The sequence below is a fragment of the Parambassis ranga genome, chromosome 20 (assembly GCF_900634625.1).
Source record: "Parambassis ranga chromosome 20, fParRan2.1, whole genome shotgun sequence".
Classification (NCBI taxonomy): Eukaryota; Metazoa; Chordata; class Actinopteri; family Ambassidae; genus Parambassis; species Parambassis ranga.
Genome location: NC_041040.1, coordinates 10,080,245 through 10,106,690, shown reverse-complemented (window position 1 = coordinate 10,106,690; position 26,446 = coordinate 10,080,245). Strand labels below are relative to the sequence as shown.

Genomic DNA, 26,446 nt, shown 5'->3' with positions numbered 1-26,446 from the left:
GAAGACGACTGTGAGTGGGAACAGTAAACACTGCTGAGTCAACACTCTTTGTGGACTTAGAATCAGAAACCCAGTTGATCATTGACCTTTTCTGCCAGTCTGACATCCAGGTCCTTGACTCCAGAGATTATATTCGACCGTCCCCTCTATATCATCATGATTCACTGGAAACTGGAAACTTTCTCTGCAGAGCATGCCTGTTTGCATATCACAACTGCAGGGATCACTCTGTTCTGCCAGATCTCTATCATACCACACATCTAACAAAACATGCATGCAGCAGCATCACACTGGTGAACCACTGCAATTATAAGAGAACAAAAGCATTGTTGTAATTCTTAAATATGTTTTTGCAGTGTGTGCACTTCTGATATCCAAGAAGAGTCAACAGTAATTACCAAACTATACATGCTTCTGCTTTGCAAACATAGATTGTTTATCTACTACAGTATCATCTGTTATGTGTGTCTTGGCAAACCATCACAAGCAATCAGGTTAGTTGTGTTTTTTTTAACTCTGAGATCACATGCAAGTGAACTTTAATCTGAATATCTGGATTCCAGATGTGAATCAGAACTTTCACTTCCAACAAGTGCAGGCTTATTGAACATATCTGGTTATGTAATCACTGAATATATGCTACAACACAAGAGTCAGTCTGTGATAACTCATGTTTGAATATTGTTATATTTCTACACATTTCTGAACCTCAGACCAGTCTAGACAAATCACTGCTGATGTATCTGCTGTCAGCAAAATACAAAAGTAGGCTAAGGTGCAGCCTGAATCCTCTGTGTTGCTCAGACTTGATCAAAAATGATTCAATGGTCATATGAAGCCTGGTGGTGGTGGGTCATAGTGAGTGTTTGCAGCAGTAGGATGTTAAGATTGCATCAATTGATGAGGCAGTCCGATGGAAATCTGCATGAATCATTCCTGATGCTGGCCTGTACATGCAGCTCAAGGATGTGATTCTCAAGAGATGAGACAAATGATCCTAACCTCTGAGAGTCAGGTTTTTCTGAACAAACAGGCAGACTTAAGCAGAAAGATAACAAAGACAAGCGGTTAGGAACATGTCGGCACACTCATTTGCTGCAAGGATTTAAGGATCTGATAAAAATGGCATGTTGGTCTGTGTTATTCAGTGATGTTCTGAATCACTGTATAGGCATCGAGTGTGGTGAAAAAATATTCAGAAGAAGCCAAGGGCGCAACAAGATTTGCAGCAAATGCCTCACATGACAATGCTCCCTGTACATGTTGCTATGGGAACCAAGGGGCATGTGATGTGAGAGCCTGTGTTGTCCACGAGCTCCAGTCATGAAAAATGCCCCCCGCCCCCCAATCACTTACTTACTTACTTACTTACTTAATGCTTTTCTTTTCTACTCCCCTCCTCCATCCTGTATATTTCTAATGTTGCTGGAGTTTTCCAGTTCATCCAGGAATCCATTTAAATTTTATTCCACAGTTTACCCAGTGAGGGACTGTTTGCCTCCAGTAAGTCTGAAACTCTTTCACAAGAGCTTAAAAGAAGCTTACACTAAAATAAGAACATGTTAAGTGCCAGAGGAGAAGCAGGAAAAGTAGCACTCATTATAATGAACTCCGAGAAAAACACATCACAGAGCAGTCATTAGTCATTTCCAGGTCTGGTAGCCACATCAGAAGCATGGCAGGATAATACCTTCACCAACTCCCTCGATGACAATCACTTTATTTCCATCACCTAAAACAATAAGTTGTCAAACTCTGTGAACTGCTCCTTTGCATGACTGCCGTCAGTCGCATGGGACGACAAGCAAAGACAAGCCAAGAGGCGGGTCCACTGGTTGCAGCGAGGGGGTGTTTGAGGAGCTCAATATGTTTGCGTAAAAAGTTTCAGGACGGTCTTTCCATCCGTGGACGGACAGGCGCTGATTTTTCTCTTGATCTTTGTGAGAGGGGAAACATCCACCGACAGCAGCCACCATGAACAATCAATCCAACCGAACTATCGACCCGAGCTGCACTGGCGAGCCGCCCTTCGCCATAGACATCATCATCAGTGAGTAGCTGGGTTTACATTGATCACTTTTGTGCCACCTGATGTAGAACCAGCACCAGGAGGAATTTTAATGAGGTGGGTTTTCTGTTCTGGACTGTGGAGCAGTGGCTACAGTGTGGGGGGGAAGAGAAACTGATTCATTCAGGCTTGGTAGATTCCTGGAAACCCCACAATGGGGTTCAGGGATGTGGGATTTGATCTCCTCTTTACAGGAAAGAGCATTTGAAAGTACACATTAAACAACAGTAACACATTAAATTAGGTACAACTTTTCATATCACATAGCTGGTCAGGCACCTCTGAATGAGGAGGCAAGGTGGCCCTTGTTGCCCATGTGTGTGGATGAAAACAGCCACCTCATTTCAAAAAGGACATATGATGCTTTCTTCTTACTTGATGTTGTATTGTTTATGATCTCCTGTCTGGGTCACATTTCAGACCATGTATTGAGTTATTTCCTTCTAAACCTTTAAAAAGTAATTTAATTACTGATCCTGTGACCCCTCAGATTGATCTGCTCTATGAAAAACTGTACAGAGTAGTTTAAATGGGCCACCTGAAGCACGACAACACTGCTTCACTGTCATATTGAGCCTTTGTTTACTTAAGCAGGATTTTGATACAGAACTTATAATTTAGTTGTTTTTTGGATGTGTTGGTGCTGGATCTGAATACCCAGCCTACCACTGATGTGGATTTATGTTATTGTGGAAATATTAGTAAAGATTAATATACACAAAGCAAAAGTCTAATGAAATGTTCTCATTCCGTCTCAGCTCAGGACTTAGCTCCTAATTATGACTTTTTAACAAATGATGTAGATAATCCATTAATCCATGTCGGTAGGGAGGTGCTGTTGTTATTGTAAAGCCACATTTAGAGCTCGGACTAATGTTTGATTTGCTTTTATTGAGAAGATAAAGATTCATGGATGTTAATGCAAACAGGTCTGAACTGATCAGATGTCTGTGTTGGAGGCACACACAGAGTTTCTACACCAACACAACAGTTTTGTTTTCTCAGAGTGTTGAGTAGCAGTAAAACGGCTCAGATGTGCAGGATCTGAGTTAACTGCTGTGTAGTGTGGAGCAGCAGCACAGAGCAGGATGGGGGTCAGACCTTTTTACTGTGTCTGTGTCTCCTAAAATCTTGAAAAGAAATTATTTGCATAAGACACATGTATGGATCCAGGAGAAGCCACTCAGCTACTGCTTCTGCCACTCTGCTGCTCACCTGGCATACTTTTTTAAAACGTGAATCTGAGCTCCCTCTCTGGGGTCCATCACTCACCTAAGGTCTCACCTTAATCACAAAAAAAGATATTGTCTTCCTCAGCCCAGGTTTCCGTGATGGCAGCCGAATGACAGGGAGCTCAAAGAATCTTTCAATCATTAAAAAGCGGAAATTCCACCCAACAAGTGTGTTGCTGTTGTTAAAGCACAATTTTGTATGAGTAATCATCTCAAAGACCATGATTAACATCTAGGAGCACTGAGTGTATTCTTACAGAGGAGTCATGGCTTCTCCTTCACAGTATCATCATACAGGTTGCATCATGGCTGCCACATGATTCTCTATAACTCTGAAGTCATCGAGGTTTCTGTCAGCTTCCTCTGTCCCAGCTGGTCCAGCCTGTGCTTCATAAGTGATGATTATGTGTTGAAGATCCTTTATATGATGTAATAAGACAGAGTCACTCATAAATTACAGCACATTACCACAAAGGTTTTTATATAAAGAAAAAATATCATTGGCCAATAGGCAATGCTACTTATTTTTTAACCTCTAAAAATATCAGCATCAGCCTAAACAATCCATCACTGGTTGTATGAGAAGATAAAATCTTTACCATCTAAATCAGATTTGTCTTCACGGTGCTGCAACACCACGAAATACAAGAGAATAGAGAAGGAAACGGTGTGATTACATGAAGGAAATTCAACTCTACTGTGTCAATATCAACAGCACTTTCACATTTATTTAACCAGAAAACAACCATTAACTAGCTTGAGTGATCCTATGAGACGATAATAACAGGAATATCCTGTCTGTAGGTCAGTGCTGACGCATATCACAAGAACCCTCAGAGTTATAGGAACATGCTGAAAGCATTAGGTCCTCCCAGTCTTTGTTTCACAACAAACGACACTACCACCTTGTCACCATCCTTTATGTGAAAAAACTTCCGCTGATCGTAAACATACTGATTCAATCCCTTCAGGAAATTACTCTGCTAGCTACTTTCTTGCACTCTGCCCACACACTGCACACGTCTTTCCTTTCAGAGGTTTTACTTGTTGCCTTTTTTTAAAAAAAATAAAAAATCTTTGTTAGTGCTGTTTCTCATTTAGAAATAAACATAACTGTTGATGCAAAAGATAACCTAACAAATGTAAAAAAAATGCTGTAGCTTGTTTTAGTTTGGCAGCAATGTTGCCATGGAAACGGCCTGCTTTTGGCTTTGCTGTTTAATTACTTATATCAACATCTTTAAACAATAACCTAATCAAGAGGGCCGGCGTATTTGAGCTTTGTCTGGCCCTGGCCCTGCATCCTGTCGGCCTTGGTTACCTCATTTTAATCATCCTACCCGAATAAACATTTTCAAAGCAATAGAAATACCAACGTTTATCATTAGAGCAGATTTAAAGATCCTAAACTTCTCCTCCTCATAGGTCATGTCATCTAATTTGTTTCTTTGGTCATTTCCTTTCTCCCAGATTTGGACATCTTAGGTATCATCCTGTACTCCATCCTCACCTTAATGGCAGTGCTGTCCATGCTGGTCTTCATAGAGGAATGTGTCTACATATATAAGAAAGTGCCCAGCAATAAGAAAAGTGTAATCATCTGGGTGAATGGGGCAGCGCCGGTAAGAAAACCTCAGATGGTGTTGATGTATTTCATCCATTTTTCAAGCAAGTAGCACACATTTTTGTACTTAACCTTCACACATTTGTGTCTGTTTTCCAGGTGATCAGCACCATGTCGTGTCTGGGTATGTGGATTCCCAAAGCCACCATGTTTACCGACATGTTCTCTGGCTGGTAGGAATTTTTTCTTTCTCCTTCCATCTCTCACGGTGCTGTGTTGTCTTTACACACTCATACCTGCAGAGCACAATCATAACCTGAAACCTTATAGCCTAGCTTGAGTTTTATAGAAAACATTTTGTGAAATGTGTGTGTGTGTGTGTCTGTGTCTGTTGTTTTCTTTTCTTCGCTTCTATTTACCTATCTGTGGTTCTCTTGTCTGTGCGTAGCTACTTTGCCATTGTGGTGTTTAAGTTCCTGATCCTGATGCTGGAGGAGGTGGGAGGTGATGAGGCATTCCTGAGGCGAGCAGGGAAACATAAACTGAAGATCAGCACGGGGCCTTGTTGCTGCTGCTGCCTCTGTTTGCCACATGTGGCCATCACACGGTAAATGTTCTTATCGGACACAACGGTTATACTACATTATCACTGGTTGTGAACAACGTCTGAGGAGCAGCAGAAGCACACATTTAAACGTGAAGGTGGTTGGACGGTTTCCAGCCGTTATTTAGACCTTGGCTCCAGTTATTGTTGGCAGAAGTGTGCGTGTTTTTTTGTCGGGTTGTCCCCTGAGGCACTGGAAATGTAATGAATACAAAGCTGCATAAGAAGCTGTGTTAGATCTACCTGGTTTGTTTAGTTTAACAGGACAGAATGTCACCACCCTTGACTCTTTGAGCCCTGAAACACCCTGCAGTGCACATTCTGTGCGTGTGCTTTCTATGAATGATGCAACCATGCCGGGTGGTCTGAATATTACATAAACTCTTAGAGTGCCTGAGCATACAGGCTAGAGATATGATTCTGGTCACTGAACCCGAGTTGAATGCACACCTGGACATTCCACCCTGTCCTGGCAGTGCAACACAGACAGAAGCTGTCCCCCGCTGTGCCCCTCTCAGTATTTGAAGCTGGCTGCGTTTCCACTATGTGCCACGATTTGATGGACCCATCTGGTGTCTGCATGGTCCGCAGCTGGTGTCATGTAATGACAAGCAGTGGTGTTTGTTTGTTAACGCTTTAAAGTCCTCCATTCTGCACAGAGCACTGACGTTGACAGTCAAGCAGAAACATGCTCAAATTAAATAAAAAAAGGATCACCCTATCAACACTTTTGTGATTGCACAAGAGTGTTCAAATCCTGACATGTCTGAAGCTAAAAGAAAGTATCCAAGGTTGGTCTGTATTGTTATAAACATCTTGCAGTGATAGTCCAGGACAGGCAACAAAGGATTCCAGGTTGTAATAAAATCAAACCTCCTTACAGCGTTATCAGGAGCTACCATTAAACAGTTTCCTCTGTTCTGCCTCCAGACGCTCTCTTTTCCTGCTCAAACTCGGTGCCTTCCAGTTTGCTGTCCTGAAGACAGCCTTCACCATTCTTTCCATTGTGCTCTATACCAACAAGAACTTTGACTTGAAGGACGTGAGTTGAAAACATGTTAATTCTAACTGGCACATACCTGTTTATTTGTGTCCTTTACTGTGCTTGTAAAATTACATCAATGTATCCAAGTGTATCTAATCTAAAATGTAATAATGTAATCCCTGTTGCTCTGAATGAGGAGGATTTTTCAGAATGCTGTGATTTAATGCATGCAACTGCATGATGTTTACTAGAACAAATGAGTTTAATATTGATTCATTTTGTTTTCAGTAACATTGCAGCTCCTCATATCCCCATAGAGAATAGGTGCCTTCTTCAGAAGGCCATCATATTTATTTTTCACCATATCATTGTGGATTACAGCCACAACTGTGTTTGTTAGATTACTACACCATCTACGGCCAAATGAACCAGCTAGTAGTGCTGTTCATCTTCTGCAGCAGTTTCTGCACTCCCGCTGTCTAACCTGACTCTGCCTGTGTTTCAGATGAACATCACTGGAGCTGCAATATGGATCAACCCATTTATAGGCGTCTTGACAATCACAGCTCTGTGGCCTGTAGCAATCATGTTCATGCACCTGAGGACAGCCCTGCGAACAATCAAGATCATCCCCAAGTACGCCATGTACCAGGTACAAGACACTATATTACACTTCTAATAACACATCAGACATCAAGGCTGTGATGGAATCTAGCCAGGGATAACAGTGTGTGTGTGTTGGTAGCTGGTGCTGATCCTGAGCCAGCTGCAAACAGCTATCATCAACATCTTGGCATTGAATGGAACCATCGCCTGCACTCCACCTTTTTCCTCAGCATCAAGAGGATACAGTGAGTCGACATCCATTAGTACAAACAGTGCCTTCATCCATCCATATCTGTTCATATCTGATCCAGCCCTTCATTTGTCAGCCATGATCTCATCCAGGACAGCTGATCATTCCTTTTACCTCTGTCTGTCCTCACAGTGATGAGTCAGCAGCTGTTGATCCTGGAGATGTTCATCATCACGCTGGTCACTCGGCTGCTGTATCGACGACAGTACGATCCTCTACCCAAAGAAGAGACAGAGCACGACAGTGACAACGAGAACACCAAGATGGTTCTGATGCCAGAGTCTGCATGAGAACCCACTTTGTTGCTGTGGACATGTGTGTGTGTGGGAGTGTGTGTGTTTTCATCAAGAGATTTAAATTAGTTAATGTGAATAAATATGAAAACGATGTACATTTTGTGACTGACTGCAGACCCCACAGAACTGACCGGACACTGAGGCCATACACACAGCTGTGTGGGGAAAAAGCATCATATGGACATTGTTGACATTTTCGATGTTTTTGACTAGAAAACATCAAAGCAATTAATTGAAAGGTTTGTTTTGGAGCATGCACTGCTCCGTCTTGTTCTTTTGCATAATTCAGTTTCTGATGACTCGACACACATCAGTAGCAAAGATGTTGAAAAACTGATCACCATTTGATGCACTTATGTTTTTTCTTAGCTGTATATCTACAGCACTGGAATCAGGGATTCATTACTGGCTCATGTCCACTCTGTGCGCACTGTGTCTCATATGTTTTTTCCAAAAGAGAGACTCATGTACGCATGTTTTTAAGCAGCTCATAAGCATGGTATTGCTTTATTTTTGCAGATCTGAGTGCTCCTGAAAGGAAGTGTAATGACTGATCAAAATCAAACATGGAAAAAATGCACATAGATACTTGTTTTCTACAGTTGTTTTTGTTATGTTGTTGTATGCATTGTTATCATTGTGAAGCAATGCAACAAAGAAATCATGTATTCTGCTACCTGTCTTGCTCCATGAACAAAATGAGAAACCCTTCAGGTGAATGGTGGTCCTGCACCTGCATAGCTGTATCAACCTGAGGTATAATGCTACTGAAATACACAACTGCATAGAGAAAGATAACACTAAACAGAACTGAAGTACTTGTTGTTTAAAATATGGAATATACACTACTCTAGATCATATTCCAATTCACCAGGTTACTATACCACAGTTGAAGTTGTATTAGTTAAAGAAAATCCTACAACGTTTCTGTGAATGGATATATTTTTCAGAAGCATAAAAATATAGCTTTACCATTTATTTATATCATCTGTCTTTTTGTATTATACCTGATTATAAACTGTATTTTTGTTTTGCCTTCCATATTTCCAGCCATAAAGTTGTAGTGTCACTGTAACTGTGTCTACTGCAGGAATTTTAAACAAATAAAATTATTGAACAACTCCATGGTGTTAATTTTTTTTAATTTGGTTGAAAGTTGTTATAGTTTAACATGAGTTTAGTATAGTTAGTTTAAAAAGTATATATTACAATAAAACCTCCTCAATTGAGTCCATACTTTAAGACAATCTAAATTAAGTATCTAATACTGTAAATGACATGTAAGAATGAAAAATGGCCTCGTGGTTCTGCCACGTTAAGCCGCTAGGTGGCAGTAGAAACTAAAACCTGACAAACCTCATAGACGCATTACAACTGCGGTTGATTTAGTAATTATTGGCACCTGCCAAACGTTACTGTCATCTAAAGGCTTTGTTGGAATAACACTAGTCTGAATATAATATTCTATACGCTAAATATTCAAACGGTGCAAATAATCCGCCGATGTGTATTTTTGTGGCGCATCCACAGGCCTGGTATACACATAAACAAGGTGGTCTAATACCCCAATGTTGACTGACACGCCTCCGACCAATTAAGGCATTGATGTATGTCACTTCCTAGTTTTGAGCCAATCATCGCAGCGGATCAACAACCCTGCGACAAGTGCGGTTGAGTCGAAATTTTCGAACGTGCGTGTGGTCCAAAAACATTAGCGTAAAACACACCGGAAATTCTAACACTGAACATTCAGAATAAAAGGAACTCCAATAAAGAGTTAAAACAATGGCAATAAAAAGACACATTAAATTGATTTAGTTGAAGCTATCGATTTTAAATATCTACATTGCAAACATTGTATGCATCATTTACTAAATCATTGTTGATCTACTATTAACAACTAGAAAAGGCATTTCCTGAAGAAAATGCAAGTTTGAGTGCTGCAGCTGAAGCATTGCTTTGAATGCTGATGTGAAGGATTACTCTGAGTTACTGGATACTCTGCAATCTGAATTTAATTTGAATCATGGTTAAGAATTTGAAAAGATGAAGCTCTTATTTGAAAAGTAGAAAATCTTTAAATATTAGGAAGATATGAAAAAGAAACAGCTGAAGACAAGAACAGTATGAAGCCATGACCTTAAAGAATAGCCTGTGAATATACCATATGAAAGGTCTGAGGCTGGAATAATACCATAAGACTATAAGAAGCACAGGCTGTGTGATTTGAATGTGGAAAAGTAGTATACAGCTGAAGGATGATCACTATGACAGATAAGACAGATTAAGACTAAACTGGAGTAGCTTGAAATTTGTAGGAGGAGATGCATTTGGCAGATGACGCCGAAATTGCTTAATATTTGAAATACAACAAATTTTTCTAGAAATTTCTAGTTTGTGATCTGACGTTTAGATTTAAGTGTTTTATTTTGAAATTCCTAACAGGAAGTCGCCGATTCTTCTAGGCTGGCTTTTGCGCGTCGAGCGGATCTGAATGTCCAGAAATGTAGATCCAGGAAGCCGTGTTGGGGGCATATTGTTTGTATCTTTGGTGCAGTGTAAACTTGTGGACAATTATTTGTCCACCGTGGATATCGGTGGGAATGTGGACACCGGTGACAGAGAGGGACTGTCCGTGTGTCTGTCATCCTTACCGGGGATGAAATGGTCGTGTTTTTTTTCTCACTCATGCACAGGAACCAGCAATAAATCATCAAAATGAGGATCTTCATGTCTCTTCTGAAAAACACTAACCCTAAAATCGAGTATTACTCCAGATTTTCACCGTCCCCGCTCTCCATTAAGCAGTTTCTGGATTTTGGTGAGTACATTGCTGTGCTGCTCCTGCTGCCATATTAAAAGGTTGATAAACAGACAGCCAGGGGCCTTATGTGGTGTCATTTTATCACCTGTATCTATGGTCACATGCGGGTCCCGGCTTGATATTAATAGTAAAGGGCCCACTACAAGCTGCTTACAGCATTACACATTGTTATGGTCAGTTGCAGCCTTTAAATTGAATGTTTAGTTTTTAGTAACCCACCCATAACAGCAGCAGCAGCAGGTAAGATGATGACAGTTTTGTGTTTCGGGTTTGTTTACTATGTTAACATGTGCCAGGCTGATTAAGGCCTGCAGATATCCTCTGTCTGCACGTATGCAATGGAGGGTGAACACTCTGCTCCTGGCTTACTCATCATTACAGGTTTATGCCAGAGCATGAATCATTGTGTTTTTAAGCTTAAAATAGAGATCTGAATTAGTTCAAATGTTTACTGTTTCTTTCCCTCTTATCAAACCCAACAAGTGAAAATGAAGTCAATGACTGTGCTACATGTGAGCCTAGAAACCCAAGATGACAGTTATTAATTGCGTCTTGTTGCTGCACTCATGGCCTTTCTTAATCCATCTCTGATTAAACAGTCATGCTTGTTACGTAATTTGTTCTCACAGCTGTGGATTGGATGTGCAGCAGAGGAAGTGTCTGCGACACTTGTCGAAGAAACACAGCAGGATCTTGTCAGCAATAATTGTTCATGTCGAAACAGAAACCAGAAACAGTAGTGGTGTTATTCACAGAAGGGAACAAATGAGGCATCATCCAGGGATAGACAGCAGCACACAACTTTTGGTCTGATGCAGTATGTGTCATTCAGGAGTTCCCATGTTGAAATTTCACATTTTGCTTTATCATTTGATTACACAACACTACAATAACATCTTATCATACTGCCTATTCTCTGTTTGAGTCATAAGGTCACTCATGGGGCAACTTAATATCTGCACAACAGATTACCTGTAAGAGCATGAGACATCTTTTTGTGTTGCATGATTCAACGTTCTCCTTCTCTGTTGGCTGTAAGGAGCCTGAAAGCAACATGTTTGCTGGTTGTCTCTGTAGAGAGCTAATAGGTTTCATATGTGAGTCATTAAATGCACACATAGCAGAGCTGTTTGGACACAATGTTCTGTACATTTCACAGCATGGTGCTGTAAGAATGTAGAAATGTAAGGCTGTGCTACACGTTTTCAGTGTAGTTAAACAGATTCCTTCACGTTTTCTCTGACTCCTCAGCTGGAAAATGAGAGTTGTGATTTCTGTGTACAGTTCTGCCCAAACTATGCAGCCGGACAGTAAGGATTACAGTGTCATATTAAAGGTTGGATATTGAAACCAACTGGCACTCAAAGCTTGGCACTTTTATTTTAGTTGAAGTTGCTTAGCTTGTTTTTTTTTCCTGCCTGTTCTGGACTTCATATATATGAAAGTTTTTATTTGAGAAATGATAACTTCTGGATTACATTGTTCAAGGGCTTCACATACTTTGTCTTGCTTAATGTCTTCCGTCTTCCTGGTTTTTGCATGATAATGAGAAAACATGAGATCAGCAACTTCGTCATGTGACAGTAAATGTGATGTCATTGAGTTTTTAGAAGAAACTCACTTTAATTGGAACGCACTCAAATGTAGCTGTGCAGTTACTGGAGTTTATCATTTAGTGTTGTCTTTATTGTGGGCTGTTGGGGCCAGGGCCCATGTTGTTTCCCTAATTAGGCTTTAACCAGAGATGTAAAGTATTTTTTTTTACCTCTACTTTTACTTTACTACATACATAATTTTAATGAGTTGAATACTTTTACTCCGATACATTCTCTATGAGCAGCATCGTACTCGGCTCGTAAACACATGGACTTTTCAATCCGTGCACAGTCCATGCATCACAGAGGCTTCATGAGCACATCTGCCTGTGAGGGAGGCGGCGGTTTCTCAGTAGAGTGCATTATTAGTTGTTATTCAATGAGACGGATGCCTCAGTTACATTGTTCCTCTTCATCCTGTGTGCTCTTATAATCTCTCAATAATGTGCTAATCCGGTTAATTAGCAATACTAGCAATGTTGTTTATGCTACATTGTTAATTCGTGTTGATTCTATAGTTAAATATTAGAGGATAGATGGATAATTTAGTAATAAGAAAGACTGCTCCGCTGTATGTGCTGTATGTTATGGTGCATGTGGGGTTCCAGTATAGACTGGAAACAGTTTGTTACCAATATGTTTGTCGTTGTTTTGTAAATGCTAGAGCTTTGTGCAAAACTGAGAATATCTTATTGTGAATATCCAGAGCCTGGTGGCCATTTGACTGTGGTTATGATTAGTATTACTTGAAGGAATTTGTTTAAGTTAAACTGTTGTTTGGTTCTGTGGTTCGACACCACTCCCTCCATCTACATAAGTAAATAGCCTGAAAATCCATCTCTGTGTCTTTCTTTATTCATGTTAGGAGGAATTGTGGTATTAAGTTGTGTTCTGGCCAACACACACATCATGAACAAATGACAAACCCCCAGTATGCCTCTGCATTTCTACTGGAGTATGATGCTTTTTGGTCGAGTATCTGTAATTTTACTCAAGTACATGCCTCTGGTACTTTTTACATCTCTGGCTTTAACGTTGTAATAATAAAAAATACAATAGAAATTCTGTAAAATGAATTGTTAATGTCTCAGTAAAGCTGTGTTTCCACTCAGGCAGGGACAATGCTTGTGAGAAAACATCATACATGTTCCTGCGGAAGGAGCTGCCTGTGCGGTTGGCCAACACCATGAGAGAGGTCAACCTCCTCCCTGACAACCTGCTCAGCCAGCCCTCTGTCAGACTGGTCCAGAAATGGTGAGACTTTCTCCAGAAGATTTCTTTGATCAGCTGCCAGAAGATAAGTTTTATTACAGTCCTATTGTTCTAAGGTGTATGATTAGAGTTTTGAACTTTTGACCTATCTGTGCTTTATTAGGTACATGCAAAGCTTCGTGGAGCTGCTGGATTATGAGAACAGAAAGCCAGAAGACCCTAGTGCTCTGAATGAGTGAGTGAATAGCGTATCATACTACATCATAATAAAAGTATAGGGCTTTGTCAGCAGCATGCAGATATGTACTGGCTTTATGTCACTGTCTCCCAGATAATCCCTATAGTACACACAGGTCTATGCTGACTGCACAGGTAACACAGTGTATTTATACTATAACAGTGTCCATCTGATAAACAGCCGTAGATAGCTGATAAAGACAGACACAGCATTCTGTTTAGGGACAATATTTCCAGGAATTCTTCAGTTAACTGGAAATGAAGGAACAGTGACATTAGACTTTACCATCAGACTACATGCTTACTTCTGGCATAAATTTCAAGAGTTTAATTATTAAGGTCTATGGGATTATCTTGTTTTAAGACCTCTAGTGGCCACTTGAGGAACTACAGTTTTTGGTGCTTTCTGATTAGCTTTAGTGTGATTTTTTTCCATTCTGTGTTTAGCTTTCTGGAGCTTTTGATTGAGATCCGTAACCGTCACAACGATGTGGTTCCCACTATGGCTCAGGGAGTCATAGAGTACAAGGAGAAGTTTGGCTTTGACCCCTTCATCAGCAGCAACATCCAGTACTTCCTGGACCGTTTTTACACCAACCGCATTTCTTTCCGCATGCTCATCAATCAGCACAGTGAGTCTCTACAACATACAGAAGGTGTTTTTTCTGAAGCATTATGTCTCTCTTGCTAATGTTTACTTCCGTGTGTTCAGCTCTGCTGTTTGGTAACGACACCAACCCAGCCCATCCAAAACACATAGGCAGCATCGATCCCACCTGCAGTGTTGCCGAAGTCGTCAGTGGTAAGTTTGGGAGTTATTGTAAATTATTATGAATAGGTAATACAAATCTTTTTCTATATTATTTGGAACCAGAAGCTTGTATATGTATTCTCTATGTGTGGGGAAAATATTTCAGTGATTTTCTTTGCTAGAATCCTAATAGTTCTTTTAACAGATAAGTTCAGATATGTCCTTTGTCACACCAGCCACTTTTCACAGTGATACGAGTCATACAAAACAGTGTTTATCTTTGCTTTAAGGGATGTTTACATAATGATAGTTTTAAAGGAAATTCCTCCAGCATGGATCCAAAGCTGCACTCTCAGCGAACCAACAGGGGACAAAAGCTACAGTACCGACCTATAACCAGGATTCAAGAGTCAACATTTGTGTTTGTGTGTTGTTTTAAATTAGTTTCCTTTTGCCTCTTCTGCCAGATGCATACGACACTGCCAAGATGCTGTGTGAAAAGTACTACTTGGCTGCTCCTGAGCTTAAGATCGAAGAGTTCAACAGTAAGAGTTTTGTGCAGTAACTGATCCATAGATGCATTTAACCATTGCACCCTGTAATCCGTCACACATCTGTATAACTGTGTTGCCCAGTCTGTTTAGAGCCTGTGGGGGCAGCATGGGAGTTCAAATGTAGGCATGTAATGATTGTACTGTTCACCATCTCATTAACTTCAAAAGAGCCTGTGTGTGGGTGTGCGTGCGTGTGTGTTTATTCTTAACATTACTTGTGTACTTGTCTTCCAGTGAAGGCTCCAAAGAAACCCATCCAGGTGGTGTATGTGCCCTCTCATCTGTTCCACATGTTGTTTGAGCTCTTTAAGGTGAGCAGGACAACATTAGAGCCTACCTAACTCTGCACTCTTTAAATCTAATTAAACTGTGCTGAGTGTAAAAATATGAGTTGAGTTGATGGGCTCTGTGTTTGCAGAACTCAATGAGGGCAACAGTGGAGCTTCATGAGAACAGCAAAGAAGGATTACCACCAGTAAAGACTAAAGTCACTCTGGGTAAAGAGGATCTGTCAATAAAGGTAAATTAGACTCAGATGTACCATCATAGAAATAATTAGTTGCATTTGAGGTTTTTTTTTGTCTGCCTCTTTTGCTTGTTTGATCTCTTTTTTCTGTCTTAGATCAGTGACAGAGGAGGAGGAGTTCCTCTGAGAAAGATAGACCGTCTGTTTAACTACATGTACTCCACTGCCCCGACGCCCAGCCTGGAGCCAGGAGCTGTTCCTTTGGTACACACACACACATGCGCAAACACACAGACACACACTCATACTCCTAAAATAAAATTGGTATTGACCCTGATTGCCTAAATCTCTTTAGCTCATGTGTTTTTTATTTAAGGTATCATTACATTCGGAAAAATCAAAGTTTATTTATTTTCCGTTCTGTTCAGGCTGGATTTGGCTACGGTTTACCCATTTCCAGGCTCTATGCCCGATACTTCCAGGGAGATCTGAAACTCTACTCCATGGAGGGAGTGGGTACAGACGCTGTCATCTATCTGAAGGTAACATGAGCTGACTAAATGTGGAGCAGGGTGTAAATGTGTGTCTGTATAAAAGTCATATCAGAACTATTTGATGAGAGGATTAAACTCTGGTGTGTGTCTGTGCTGTACTTGTCATTCTCAATAAGTAGTTTCATCTTAATATATTATATTAAACAAACCTGCAGTGTAGTTTCCATAACTAATAACAGGAAATATCTGTAGTAACCCTGCCAATAGATCACTAATTAAACAAATGGTGAATTGGCAGACAGTAATATGATACAGGGCAGGTTTTGTTCACATGGTAGGTAGCTGGTTTCCTATGGGTTCTGTTTAGCTTCTGTTTAGTGCCAAATGTTTGTCAGGTTTCTGAACTAGAAAGCAACCCAGTCTCATCACTAATACATTCCTAAAGTATTAGTGAGGAGATGATTAGCTTAGCTGTAAGCTATTTGTTTCATAGGCCCAATCAACTCTCAGCAAATCATAAATAATAACTTTTCCATTGAAGATGAGTGATTGTGACTTCTCGTGTCTTCATTTAAAGGCTCTGTCCAGTGAGTCCTTCGAGCGATTGCCTGTTTTCAACAAGTCAGCGTGGCGCCATTATAAGACCAGCCCTGAGGCGGACGACTGGAGCAACCCTAGCAAAGAGCCACGCGATGCCAGCAAGTCTAAATACAAAGCAAACAGATAACTGTGCCCCCTGCCCGCTAGCAAAGCCCCCTGCTGGGTGCCAAAGTGCCCGTAGTCTGCGCAGAGCATGCACGATGAAATGTTGCCCTTGGGTAAAAATGCTTGTTTGACCTGCTCTGACATTCCAGCTGTTGAAGGATGGAAGACTTAAACCTGTACCCAATGGCAATAACCTTCATCAACCTAGTTTACACTGTTGTGGCAACACCACTGTGTCTCTTTTATTCTTGATTTTAAAACGAACCCTTTCCAAAATATAGATCCCCAGTGGCTAACCCTGCTTATAAAGAGCAGGGACATCATCACAAATGTGGACTTCCTCAAGCTAAATTTGCTGTGTTACTGCTGCCTCTCCCTCTGTCTCATGCAGTTCAGTCTGACTCATCATTTGCTGACTAGGCTGCTGTTGCTGAATGAGCACATGCACTGCTGATTGACCATCTTTCTCACCGTCAGTGAGGGCTTGTTTTCTGATTCTCCCTCTCCACACACAAGCAGAGTCAGGGGGATGTGAGTTGCAGTGCAAATGGGAAGAGGAGGAGGAGGTTCCATTTCTTTCCTTTGGGAGACACTTGACTCAACGCACAATTAGGCCAGTGTGTCATTGGCATACTAAGGCTTGTTTTTTGTTGCACTCTGTTCTAGCCTGGGAAAATGAAAGAGAAGATTATTTATAGATAAAAGATGCAGGAAGAGATTTTATTTTTTAAAGATTTAGACAACTTTTTTATTTTATGTCAAAGAGAGAAAGCCTTACTTTGGAAGCACTACATTTAAAAAAATGACTGCAACTTGAAAAGCACTTATAAAAGGGAGAATAATAGATTTTGCTGCTTCACTATCAGAGGTTAACCAGCCGCCCACCTACAGACCACCGGCAGACAGTACTGATCCTCATCAGACATTTCTTCTTGCAGCTCTGTGTCCTTGTTTAACAGCTGTAAGAGGCCCAGAGTCTTTCAGATGCTGAGGAAAATCCTCCATGTCATTGTAGTCTGCCAAGTAGCTTTAACCACACCAGCATGATGTAATGTACAAAGCCTCACCGAAAGGACGGTCCATAGAATAGTGACTGCTTTACTACATGTATTTCAACCTGCGTACATGTCAGATCTGCCTTGGTGTAACATGCTCACAGCGTAACAGTGCTTCATCCAGCCACCTTTGTGTCTCACTGGTATTACTAATCCTTGCAGTCTTTTGATTAAGTGAAAACAAAGTCTGTTTTTTAAAAAATGTGGTTGTTTTATTAGATCTTGACAGTTATACAGGAACAAAAGGAAATGCTTTTCAGGATTGTAGGTGATTTTTCTTTTACTTTTATGATATTTTACTGATTAATTGTTAGTCTGCTTTTCTCTCTTTATGCAAAAGGAAATTATGCAGCATGCAGAGAAGCAGAGCCTTCAGCTGCCAAAACCAGAGCCCCACTGATACAGGACCTCTTTTAGGGAGTGAAAAAACACGTATATGGCAAATATTCTGACAGTCTAAAGCTAGCTAGTTACATTCTGTTATTTAGGACATGATTAGCCAGAACTAATATGACACATCGAAGAGTGTCATAATGCATGAAGGAGAGAAGAAGGCACCTACTTTCCATGAAGGTAGGTGCCTTCTTGGAAGGCTGTTGTCACATTTAAATTGTGCCTGTAGCTGCCAGTAGTTCCTCACAGGATGCTGATAGCTCTGCGTTGCTGTCGTTGTGCTAAGTGTGTAGCTTGAAGTCTACCGATATGGATTCTTGTGCGATATGACAAATCTTGCAAGAATCCAGCTCTATTGCTTAAAACACTTTGCATTACCGTCAGTTAAATTGTGAAGTGTACGTGTGCAGCAGAGAATGCTGAGAGTGTTGTAGGATTAAAGTGTGAACAGGCAGCTCTTTTTTTGACTGCAACCTATATGCCATTCCAATTATATATCTATGACAGGACAGTGTCTCACTAATGTTGGCTCATATTTTGGTCGGGTTTGAGTGACAACACTAAAAAACTTCATCAAACTATTCAGGTTTAGCCACATAGATCACATTCAGGAACTTTTTTGTATATTTTACTAATTATGCTTTAAAACAATCAATTAATACTTCTTTAAATAGCTTAATATGATCAAGAACTTTTGGAACTACTAAAAAGGGACCTGGCTAAGACTTGGACCAGTTTTGCAGATGATGGGAAATGTAAACAACCTGTAGTGATTTCCTTTTCTCGTCTCCTTTAGCTTCATCTGATGTGAAAAGAACGAAGAATTGAGTATGGAAAGCTTCCTCATCCTCTAGGTTCTACGCTTTTCAGCCTCAATGTAAGATTCCATCACTGCCAATGCTTTCATAACCTGCCAGTCTCACTGAAATCAGTGACACACCTGCTGTAGAAGAAGTGTTAAAGTGTGTTTATAGGTTAGCTTCTAATGTGTGGTCTCTCTTTGGACTTAAAGTTAACATCTCAATTAAATTGGAGTCTCTGTGTTTTAGAGGCCTGAGGATTATTCCACCTTCCTGTTAACCTTTACTGTAAAATCGAAGTATTTTAGAGAATATTATGTATATATATTATATAATGTGTTTGCTGTATAAACAGCCAGTGTGCAGTGATCGCCGTGTTCCATCCTACTGTACGTCCAGCTTAAATGATGTATTATTGTGTATGCATGGACTTCTCAGTGTGGAGGTGGGTCATGCAGATATAATAGGACATTAACATAAACCAAAATAAAAGATAGGGCAGTGTCTCCTAAATGTGATTCAGCATGAGATCAAACCTGACAATAAAAAAAACATTCTTGTGTGTAATCTGATACCTGTGTGTGTTCTGATTGGATGAAAAGGAGACTCACATTCTGTTATACATTTTATTTACATATCAAGCCATATGATTAAAATTTTAAAAAATAAAAAAAAGACACATTCCCAATCTTTGTACACATAGTGCTGATTAACATGTAGTGCGTACAGGACATCAAGGTCTCTACATTGCATTTAGTCTATTTATTGAGTCAGGGTGGAAGAGAGGTCTGATCTGTCCCGGTATGGCTGAGCAAAAGAGGTGTTACATAAAGTTCTTATAACAGCAATGAAAACATTATTATAGGTGTCAGGTTTTTTGATGGCCTGATACTCACCCAGAGAACCTTTGAAGTATTTCAAGTATCATCAGAGTTTGTCAGGTTTTTTTATTGACAGCTGACATCATATTCCAAAAAGCCAAAACAGTGATTGATTAATTAAACATGGAGGAGTGGCACTGACAGTGAAAAGTTGTTCCATTAATAGATTACTGTGTATGTGTGTGTGACCTATGACTCTTTAGCTGCAGTCTCAATAACTCGGTTTACATTCAAGAAGTTAATAAATGAAGGCTCCTCATCTGATCCCAGTCAGATTCTGGGGGCTCATGCACTGATTGTGTCTGTTTCAGATACATTTATTGCTGCTACCAGATTTTTGTATTCATAGAATGTCTCAAAGTGGCAATGTCAAAAATTTTTACGTAAATAAATGTCTGGTAAACCACTGTCACCAAATGAGGTAAGATACATTATAATATAATATATATAATATAAGATAATACATTTGCACAAACACACAAGCCTTGCACAGCTGTTCTGTCACATGTTATGTCCTCTTCTTAATGCTTATAAGGTAAGTTGTCCAATCAAAAAACAACAATTTAAAGAACAGAACTTTTCTTGAAATTTGTTCTTTCAATTTATTTGAACTCATTTTTCTGTTTTTCCAGTTGTTCATCTGTGAGTATAAACTGATCCAAGTAAACATGACTGCGGCTCAACAAAAAGATGGAGGCATAGCCCGGGCAGGGCTGACACTGATTGTAGTGGAACACACACCAGCAATTATCATTTTTATTATTATTATTACCACAGGTGTCACTCATGACTATAAGTAATGTTCTCTTTGAGATTGCCACTTTGATAAATGTTGTGTAATAAACAGAACATGGGAACAAGTGTTCGGCCAGTTTCCTGTTTGTTGGCGACCTTTTAGGCTAAACTATGTGTTTGAGTGCAAAGAGGTTGTGTCGCCTCTGCTATTCTAGGGGGCGCTTTGATTTCTATCTTCAGCAAGCATGGAAATTACACAGTGATGAATAAAACCACATGACCCCATCGGACCCACAGTGTTCTTATAACTCTGCGCCTACTCACATCTTGTGGTCAGTAGTTATAAGAAAACATGGCATTGTGAAAAGAACATAATGAACATAATGTGAGATTATAAGCAGGCTATTCGACAGTCTCTTTCAGTGCTGGACAATCCAAAGCAAATCCTCCTGAAAGATATTGCACAGGATTCTTGTCCTCTCTTACAATGTGTGACATAAATCCCCATCCACCTCTCCATTGTTCTGTCTGCATGGTTGCCGTGACAACAGAGACAGCGGTGGCTTCTTAGCTCTGCGCCTCAGCTTTCCATAGCATATTTGCAACTTCCTTACAGTGTCCAGCCAGTGTGTGTGTGTGTGTTTGTGAGCAGTTCTCAGGCAGTGTACTGTGAGTGAAGTGTATGTATATGTGTATGTGTGTCATGGGCAGTCCATCTACTTCTCATCTTCATCACCTTCACTCATGCTGCTTAAAGAGGCAGACGCTCCTTTGGGAGAGCTAGGGGGTGAAGGCCGTGCATTGTGCCAGCGTGCAGGAGGAGACGGTGGAGAGGGAGAGCGGAGGGGGGACAGTTCACGAGGAGGACTATTGCAGGGTGACTCTCTGGGAGACAGAGCGTAGGACAGCATTCGACCACTGCGCTCCTGAAACACTTGTTTCTGTACAGAATGGACCAGCACAAAGGCAGTTTTAGAGCAAATAAATTATATTTTTACGTGTGTAATGCATATCAAATAATAACGATAACTGCTTACCCATGTCCCATCAGGTCCAAAAAGTTCTAGGAAGTTGCCTATAAATTCTCTGGATTTCTCTTCCCATTTCTGAATGAGGTCATGGCTCTTCTCCTCCACACGGTAAACAAAATGTTTGCTCTTTTCCTCAACTGTGCGAACTTTCTCCTTCATACGATCCACTTGGTTCTGTAGCCGGTACTTCTTCTCCTGATTGTATCAAATGTTAAACCTCAGTGTTCTGTGACAGGTTTCCTTTCATAGGCATACACACCAGGTGCATATTTTTATTAGAATCAGGCTGACGTGCTGCTACACATCGAGCTTATGCATCTGCTTTGATCATGCACTTACGTTGATGTAGCTGACATTGAGCTCCTTGGCTGTGTAGCCACGTTGAAGGTTGCGGCGGGCGTAGACGTCGTAATCTCTGACAATTCTGGTAATTAAATCAGAGGTGGAGATTCCTTCTGTCCGCTGTGTGGGCACAAACATCCCTGGTGTACACACACACATAACAGCATTCACAGATTCAAAACTGTGCCTGAGGCATATTTAAAAGATCAACACTATTATTTTTACTTCCAAAGGGCATTGCCTACTAACCTGCCTCCTTGATGTGTTTATAAACGTCCTCACTTCCTGCTGAGGAGTATGGGATATCATCATGAGCCACAAAATCGATCTGAGAAACAATCAAAGGACACGTACTGCATGGCAGAAAACACAGCACTGGAGCACAAACGTGACAAGGTCATAAAACACAGACACACTGGAAAAACCCTGGGACCAGATTCACAATGTGTCATATAATTAAGTCCTGAAGGTGAATAAGACAACATGATGACATAATTAGATGAATGACACCATGCTTCTGTATGAATTTGCTAAAAATAACTTTAAAAATTCAAATTTAAATACAAATATCTGACTTTTTGTTTTTGTATTATTATTATTTTCTACAATTATGTAATAATTGTCATAATAAAAATGATAAAACGTTATAGGAACATTGAATTTGACTCATTGTGAAATATGGTCCTTATTTTTTGAGTCTCTCTTATTAGGAGTTATTTTGGTCTCAGGATGTTTTTGGGCCCCACATAGTTTACACACACCTTGTGTTTCTCGAGGAACTCCGGTGTGAGGGTCCAGGGTGCGTCTCTCAATACCTCATCTACATAGCGGCAATGTCTCAGTGCTTCGTAGCGTTCCTGCTCCGTCATGACGGTGAATCCCTTGTATTTATGGGTCAGCTCATCACTGCACACTGGGGAGGGAAACATTAGACAGCAAGCATATCAGTTAGACGCCTGCGTGTGTTGTTTTGAGCGTGTGATGTATCTTACCTCCTACTATGAGGTAGGTGTTTGGAAACAAGTTCTTGGCCTGCATGAGGGCACGAGCATGTCCGGAGTGGAACAGGTCAAAGATGCCATCAGCGTACACTCTGACTGGACGGTCCACTGAAAAGGAGGAGGAGAAATAGCAGTGCAAGCATTACCATCAGAAGTAGCATTTAACACTTTTAAGCAGGAATGATAGCAGTAATAATCAGAAGTTCCTCTGTGGAGAAGTAACAGCTGCAATAACGGTGCAATAATGGAGAAATATAAGAGGCCTTAAGGGAAAACAGGAGAGAAGGGGGTGTGTCGTAGCCTACCTGGGGTGCCTCTGCGGGCTTGCGCAATGGTGAGTTTCTCATGAGGCGCGCGACAATCACAGCTGGTCTCTCTGGCAAAGATGGCAGGCTCTGTGAGAGTCTGGGAGAGAGTGAATGAGGGAGACTCAGTGGTACAAAAACATGACTCCCCTTCCACGCCCATCCTGGCCTCCATTAAGTTATTGATCACAGCCTACTTCATATTGGAACAATAGAGCAACAGACAGATCTGCACTCAGTGTTATTGATTACTGTGTGTGTGCATGACATTTCGCTTCTCTATGACCTACAGTATGTGTGCATTAACGTGCGAGTGAAATTTAGAGCGGAGCTATTGATCAGTTGTTGAAGGCAGAGATGTGTTACAATGCAAAGTGAAAGAGGTGATTTGTTGGTATGTGGCAAAGCTACATCAAGGTTAAAGTGCTGCAGTGTGTGCCTGCCTGAAAATGTCTGTGTGTGCCATCTGTTGACTGCAGGGAATGTTCACTGAATCTCATTCACGTTGGTAAAAAGAGAAACAGTACAGAGATGAGAACTGTGGGAGGCTGTGAGGAGGATGCAAACATGGAGACAGTCTCTGTGGAGTGCTCTGAAAGGCACCTGACGTCAACATATCCTCCAGGAGCAGCAGAGGCTGGCATAACAGCAACTTCAGTGAACACAGGGAGCACAGTGATATATCACATCAGGAGTTATAATAATGAAGCACTGACAGGCTTATGGGTGAGGTAGAAGAAAATTCTTAAGAGCTTAAGAGCAATGAATGGCTAACTTTATGTATTTAAACACAGGGTTAATTCGGCTCTGACATTTAAACATGTGTCTGGATACTCTGTGTGATATAAAGCAGCTCAGAAAACACACTTTATGCTGTGTTATTATCTTGATACTTGGATGATTGATTCATAACATGTCTCTTAGGGAGTTTGACCTCTGTGCAGCACCACTCAGTATAGGTTCATATACTGCACTTGATATGCCAAAAAGAGTTTGTGCTCTTTTGTGGTCATAATAGTTTATTTATAATATTATTGATACTGATATATATAATAGTTTATAGTTGTAACACACACATAGTTGTAGAGTGGCAAAGCAGAGACAAGAGGAAGAGGAATATTTAACACTCATAGACTCATGTTATGGTCCTATTGGAGGTGTCAACATTATACTGAGGAATGATGAGCAGAGGGTGCATCACCCATGATTCCTTGGGTGAGAACAGTGACAGTAGCCTTCAAACATTCAGCACAGAGCAGATGGTAAAGCTTAAACTAACTGACCAGTACAAGGGCCTATCAGGATGGCCGGAGTGAGCACGCTCACTAAAGCCCACTCCTGGCACAAGCAGAGAACATCTGGCATAAGAGGGATTAAGGCTACAAAAGAGAGAGAGACACAGGGCAGGAGATAACAGGATGATAAGGACGAGGCTGCTTCATGAGGAGACAGAGAGAGTGAAGACAGGGGCGAGGAAGAGGAGGCAAAATGGAGAGATTGAAGGAGGATGAGGAATTACACCGAAGAGAATAAGAGAGAGTATGCAAACACAGGAGGCTCTCTGTCCTCACTGCGGCAATGTCCCAGCAGGACATTCATGCTATGTTGTGTAAACCCCTTCCTCCTTTGGCAGCACACACACTGTCCACTCAGCACTCTGAGCATCACCCACAGCCACATTCTATAAGGGATCTGTTTGGTAACAAGGGAAGAAAGCAGCACCCTTTGTCTACCCTGCCACACACACACACACACACACACCCTACACACAAAATGCAAGACCAGAAAAACACACACAGCCACGGATGCCCTACCGTCCGGGGATGAGGGCAGGTGTGCTCAAGCTCCTCCATTATTCCCAAAGACTCATGGGATGCAGCTGTGGTCCCCCTGTTTTGTGACTCAGCATCAGTGAGACGAAGCCTCTCTCCTCACCACTCTGTCTCCTTCTCCTTCCTCTGTTTCCCCCACCCACTTTCTGCTCTGACTGTCTGTCCCCTCCTCCTCCTCCTCCTCCTCTCTGCAACAGTGAGAGAGGAGGCAGTAAAGAGGTCTCACTCTGATTTCTTTGCATAACAACCGGGATGTGATTTGAGCATAAAAAGATTAAAAAGACACATATCAAAGCTAAATACGTCCTACTTACAGTAGTAGACTGCTGCTGTGTATTTGTGCTATAGTTTAGAATATCCTGTCGCAGCTTTCAGCGCTAGGAGTGACTCATCGTCTCAATAAACGATCTTTGCAGACTCTCTCCATGGCGACGGAAAAGAGGAGAGCGAGCACCAAGAAAGAACCAATCAGAGCTCAGCTCGGGGAGTCCAGCAGTGTAGGATAAACTGGAGGATTGGTGGAGTGCTCCATCCATAACACCACCAGAGGGAAACTGCACGTTACTGAATGACACCACTGTACACAAACAAAGAGAGCAATCCCATAGCCCTGGTATTTTACTTTATAATGTAAATGGCGGACATTGGAGCTCAATGAACACAAATAAGAGCGACACCGTGAGGCTAAATGTTTAATTACACTTTGACAGTAGGTGGTTGCATTGTTTGTCGACTTTAATTAGGAAGTCGAATTCATGTAACAACCTGTTTTCAGTCAGACTTTTATAAAAGCTCAGTTTAAAGCTGCAGCCAACTTAACTTTTGGGGCAGAAGTTCATGTTTTATGCCTCGAACTTGTTTTGCTTCTATTTCCCTCTACGAACTATGCCCTGCATGGCCATGGAAACAGCGACTAGACAACAAATTACACACAACAAACCCGTAATGTTTGTGTTCTTACCTTCAGTGATCCTCTTCTACAACAAAGAGGCGCGACAGCAGCGCAGCAGGAATGCGCTCTGACGCGCCGCTGTTTCACCATGGTGTCCAAACAATATATAAATATGGAATATTGATTGATTACTTCTTTCTTTTCTATCCGACTTGCTGTTTGGTGAGGGAGCTGTCTGATGCTGCAGCGCAGCGGGAGAGTGCAGCAGAGCAACGGCAGCCCGCCTGTTTAATCTGTCCAACAGGACAGATCAGCTGCTCACTGCTGATGAGCTGCGACAACTGTGGTCCACGGTCCGTGTAGCAGATCATACAGCCGAACATACGGCTAGAAAGATATGCTCACTTTTTGCTGCTGTGAAGTACACAACTCATGCAATCTGCGATTTGTAATCAGCTGTAATAAACAACAACAAAAAACTACAACTAAAGAGCTCAACAAACTATTGATGTATGAGTTTATACTGTAGCCTGCACAAATACAGTTCAATATTTGAGTCACCAGCAGGATCAATAAGAAAATGTGGCCATATAAACTCACTGTATGCTGCTGAACAGGCTCATCTATCACAGTGATTTGGGGTCTAGAAAGCCAAAACAGGATGTTGGTTTAATAGACAAAACGTTCTTTGTGTTTTCATCACTGAACGCACTGTAGTGTCAATGTGGCCCCAATC

General features: G+C 41.1%; 3 protein-coding genes across 5 annotated transcripts; 2 read left to right on the top strand and 1 right to left on the bottom strand.

Moving 5' to 3' along the window:
- The first annotated feature begins 1,750 nt into the window (after positions 1 to 1,750).
- Positions 1,751 to 8,592, top strand: slc51a (solute carrier family 51 member A). The gene is made up of 8 exons (XM_028433275.1): positions 1,751 to 2,050; positions 4,771 to 4,922; positions 5,024 to 5,097; positions 5,313 to 5,471; positions 6,399 to 6,510; positions 6,959 to 7,105; positions 7,199 to 7,304; positions 7,442 to 8,592. Exons 1-8 carry the CDS (start codon positions 1,975 to 1,977, stop codon positions 7,597 to 7,599), a joined length of 984 nt encoding a protein of 327 aa, XP_028289076.1. The 5' UTR covers positions 1,751 to 1,974; the 3' UTR covers positions 7,600 to 8,592.
- A 1,470-nt stretch (positions 8,593 to 10,062) lies between these two features.
- pdk3a (pyruvate dehydrogenase kinase, isozyme 3a) lies at positions 10,063 to 20,358 on the top strand. 2 transcript variants are annotated; one of them, XM_028432558.1, is made up of 13 exons: positions 10,063 to 10,426; positions 13,137 to 13,278; positions 13,400 to 13,471; positions 13,921 to 14,105; positions 14,186 to 14,275; positions 14,692 to 14,769; positions 15,013 to 15,089; positions 15,197 to 15,298; positions 15,401 to 15,508; positions 15,673 to 15,786; positions 16,316 to 16,436; positions 18,688 to 18,768; positions 20,205 to 20,358. In XM_028432558.1, exons 1-12 carry the CDS (start codon positions 10,324 to 10,326, stop codon positions 18,717 to 18,719), a joined length of 1,224 nt encoding a protein of 407 aa, XP_028288359.1. In that variant the 5' UTR covers positions 10,063 to 10,323; the 3' UTR covers positions 18,720 to 18,768; positions 20,205 to 20,358. The 2 variants fall into 2 exon arrangements, with proteins under 2 accessions (XP_028288359.1, XP_028288358.1); XM_028432557.1 differs by lacking the exon at positions 20,205 to 20,358 and having other exon boundaries at positions 18,688 to 19,263.
- Positions 19,436 to 25,951, bottom strand: pcyt1ba (phosphate cytidylyltransferase 1B, choline a). 2 transcript variants are annotated; one of them, XM_028432559.1, is made up of 8 exons: positions 25,780 to 25,951; positions 22,987 to 23,086; positions 22,673 to 22,789; positions 22,442 to 22,593; positions 21,930 to 22,008; positions 21,678 to 21,820; positions 21,345 to 21,533; positions 19,436 to 21,248 (listed from the first exon to the last, which is right to left on the bottom strand). In XM_028432559.1, the coding sequence occupies exons 1-8, from the start codon at positions 25,858 to 25,860 to the stop codon at positions 21,024 to 21,026; spliced, it is 1,086 nt and encodes a 361-aa protein (XP_028288360.1). In that variant the 5' UTR covers positions 25,861 to 25,951; the 3' UTR covers positions 19,436 to 21,023. The 2 variants fall into 2 exon arrangements, with proteins under 2 accessions (XP_028288360.1, XP_028288361.1); XM_028432560.1 differs by lacking the exon at positions 25,780 to 25,951 and adding an exon at positions 24,801 to 24,936.
- Positions 25,952 to 26,446: the final 495 nt, after the last annotated feature.

What these genes read in the sequence shown, in the direction of transcription:
- slc51a (XM_028433275.1), top strand. Translation starts at nt 1,975, where the DNA reads ATGAACAATCAATCCAACCGAACTATCGACCCGAGCTGCACTGGCGAG. An exon ending in CCAAGTACGCCATGTACCAG is followed by an intron (nt 7,106 to 7,198) that starts GTACAAGACACT and finishes GTGTGTTGGTAG; the next exon opens with CTGGTGCTGATCCTGAGCCA. An exon ending in CTCAGCATCAAGAGGATACA is followed by an intron (nt 7,305 to 7,441) that starts GTGAGTCGACAT and finishes CTGTCCTCACAG; the next exon opens with TGATGAGTCAGCAGCTGTTG.
- pdk3a (XM_028432558.1), top strand. Translation starts at nt 10,324, where the DNA reads ATGAGGATCTTCATGTCTCTTCTGAAAAACACTAACCCTAAAATCGAG. An exon ending in TGTTGCCGAAGTCGTCAGTG is followed by an intron (nt 14,276 to 14,691) that starts GTAAGTTTGGGA and finishes CTCTTCTGCCAG; the next exon opens with ATGCATACGACACTGCCAAG. An exon ending in CAAAGAGCCACGCGATGCCA is followed by an intron (nt 16,437 to 18,687) that starts GCAAGTCTAAAT and finishes CGTCTCCTTTAG; the next exon opens with CTTCATCTGATGTGAAAAGA.
- pcyt1ba (XM_028432559.1), bottom strand. Translation starts at nt 25,860, where the DNA reads ATGGTGAAACAGCGGCGCGTCAGAGCGCATTCCTGCTGCGCTGCTGTC. An exon ending in GTAGAAGAGGATCACTGAAG is followed by an intron (nt 23,087 to 25,779) that starts GTAAGAACACAA and finishes ACTCTCTCCCAG; the next exon opens with ACTCTCACAGAGCCTGCCAT. An exon ending in TCAATGTCAGCTACATCAAC is followed by an intron (nt 21,534 to 21,677) that starts GTAAGTGCATGA and finishes TGATACAATCAG; the next exon opens with GAGAAGAAGTACCGGCTACA.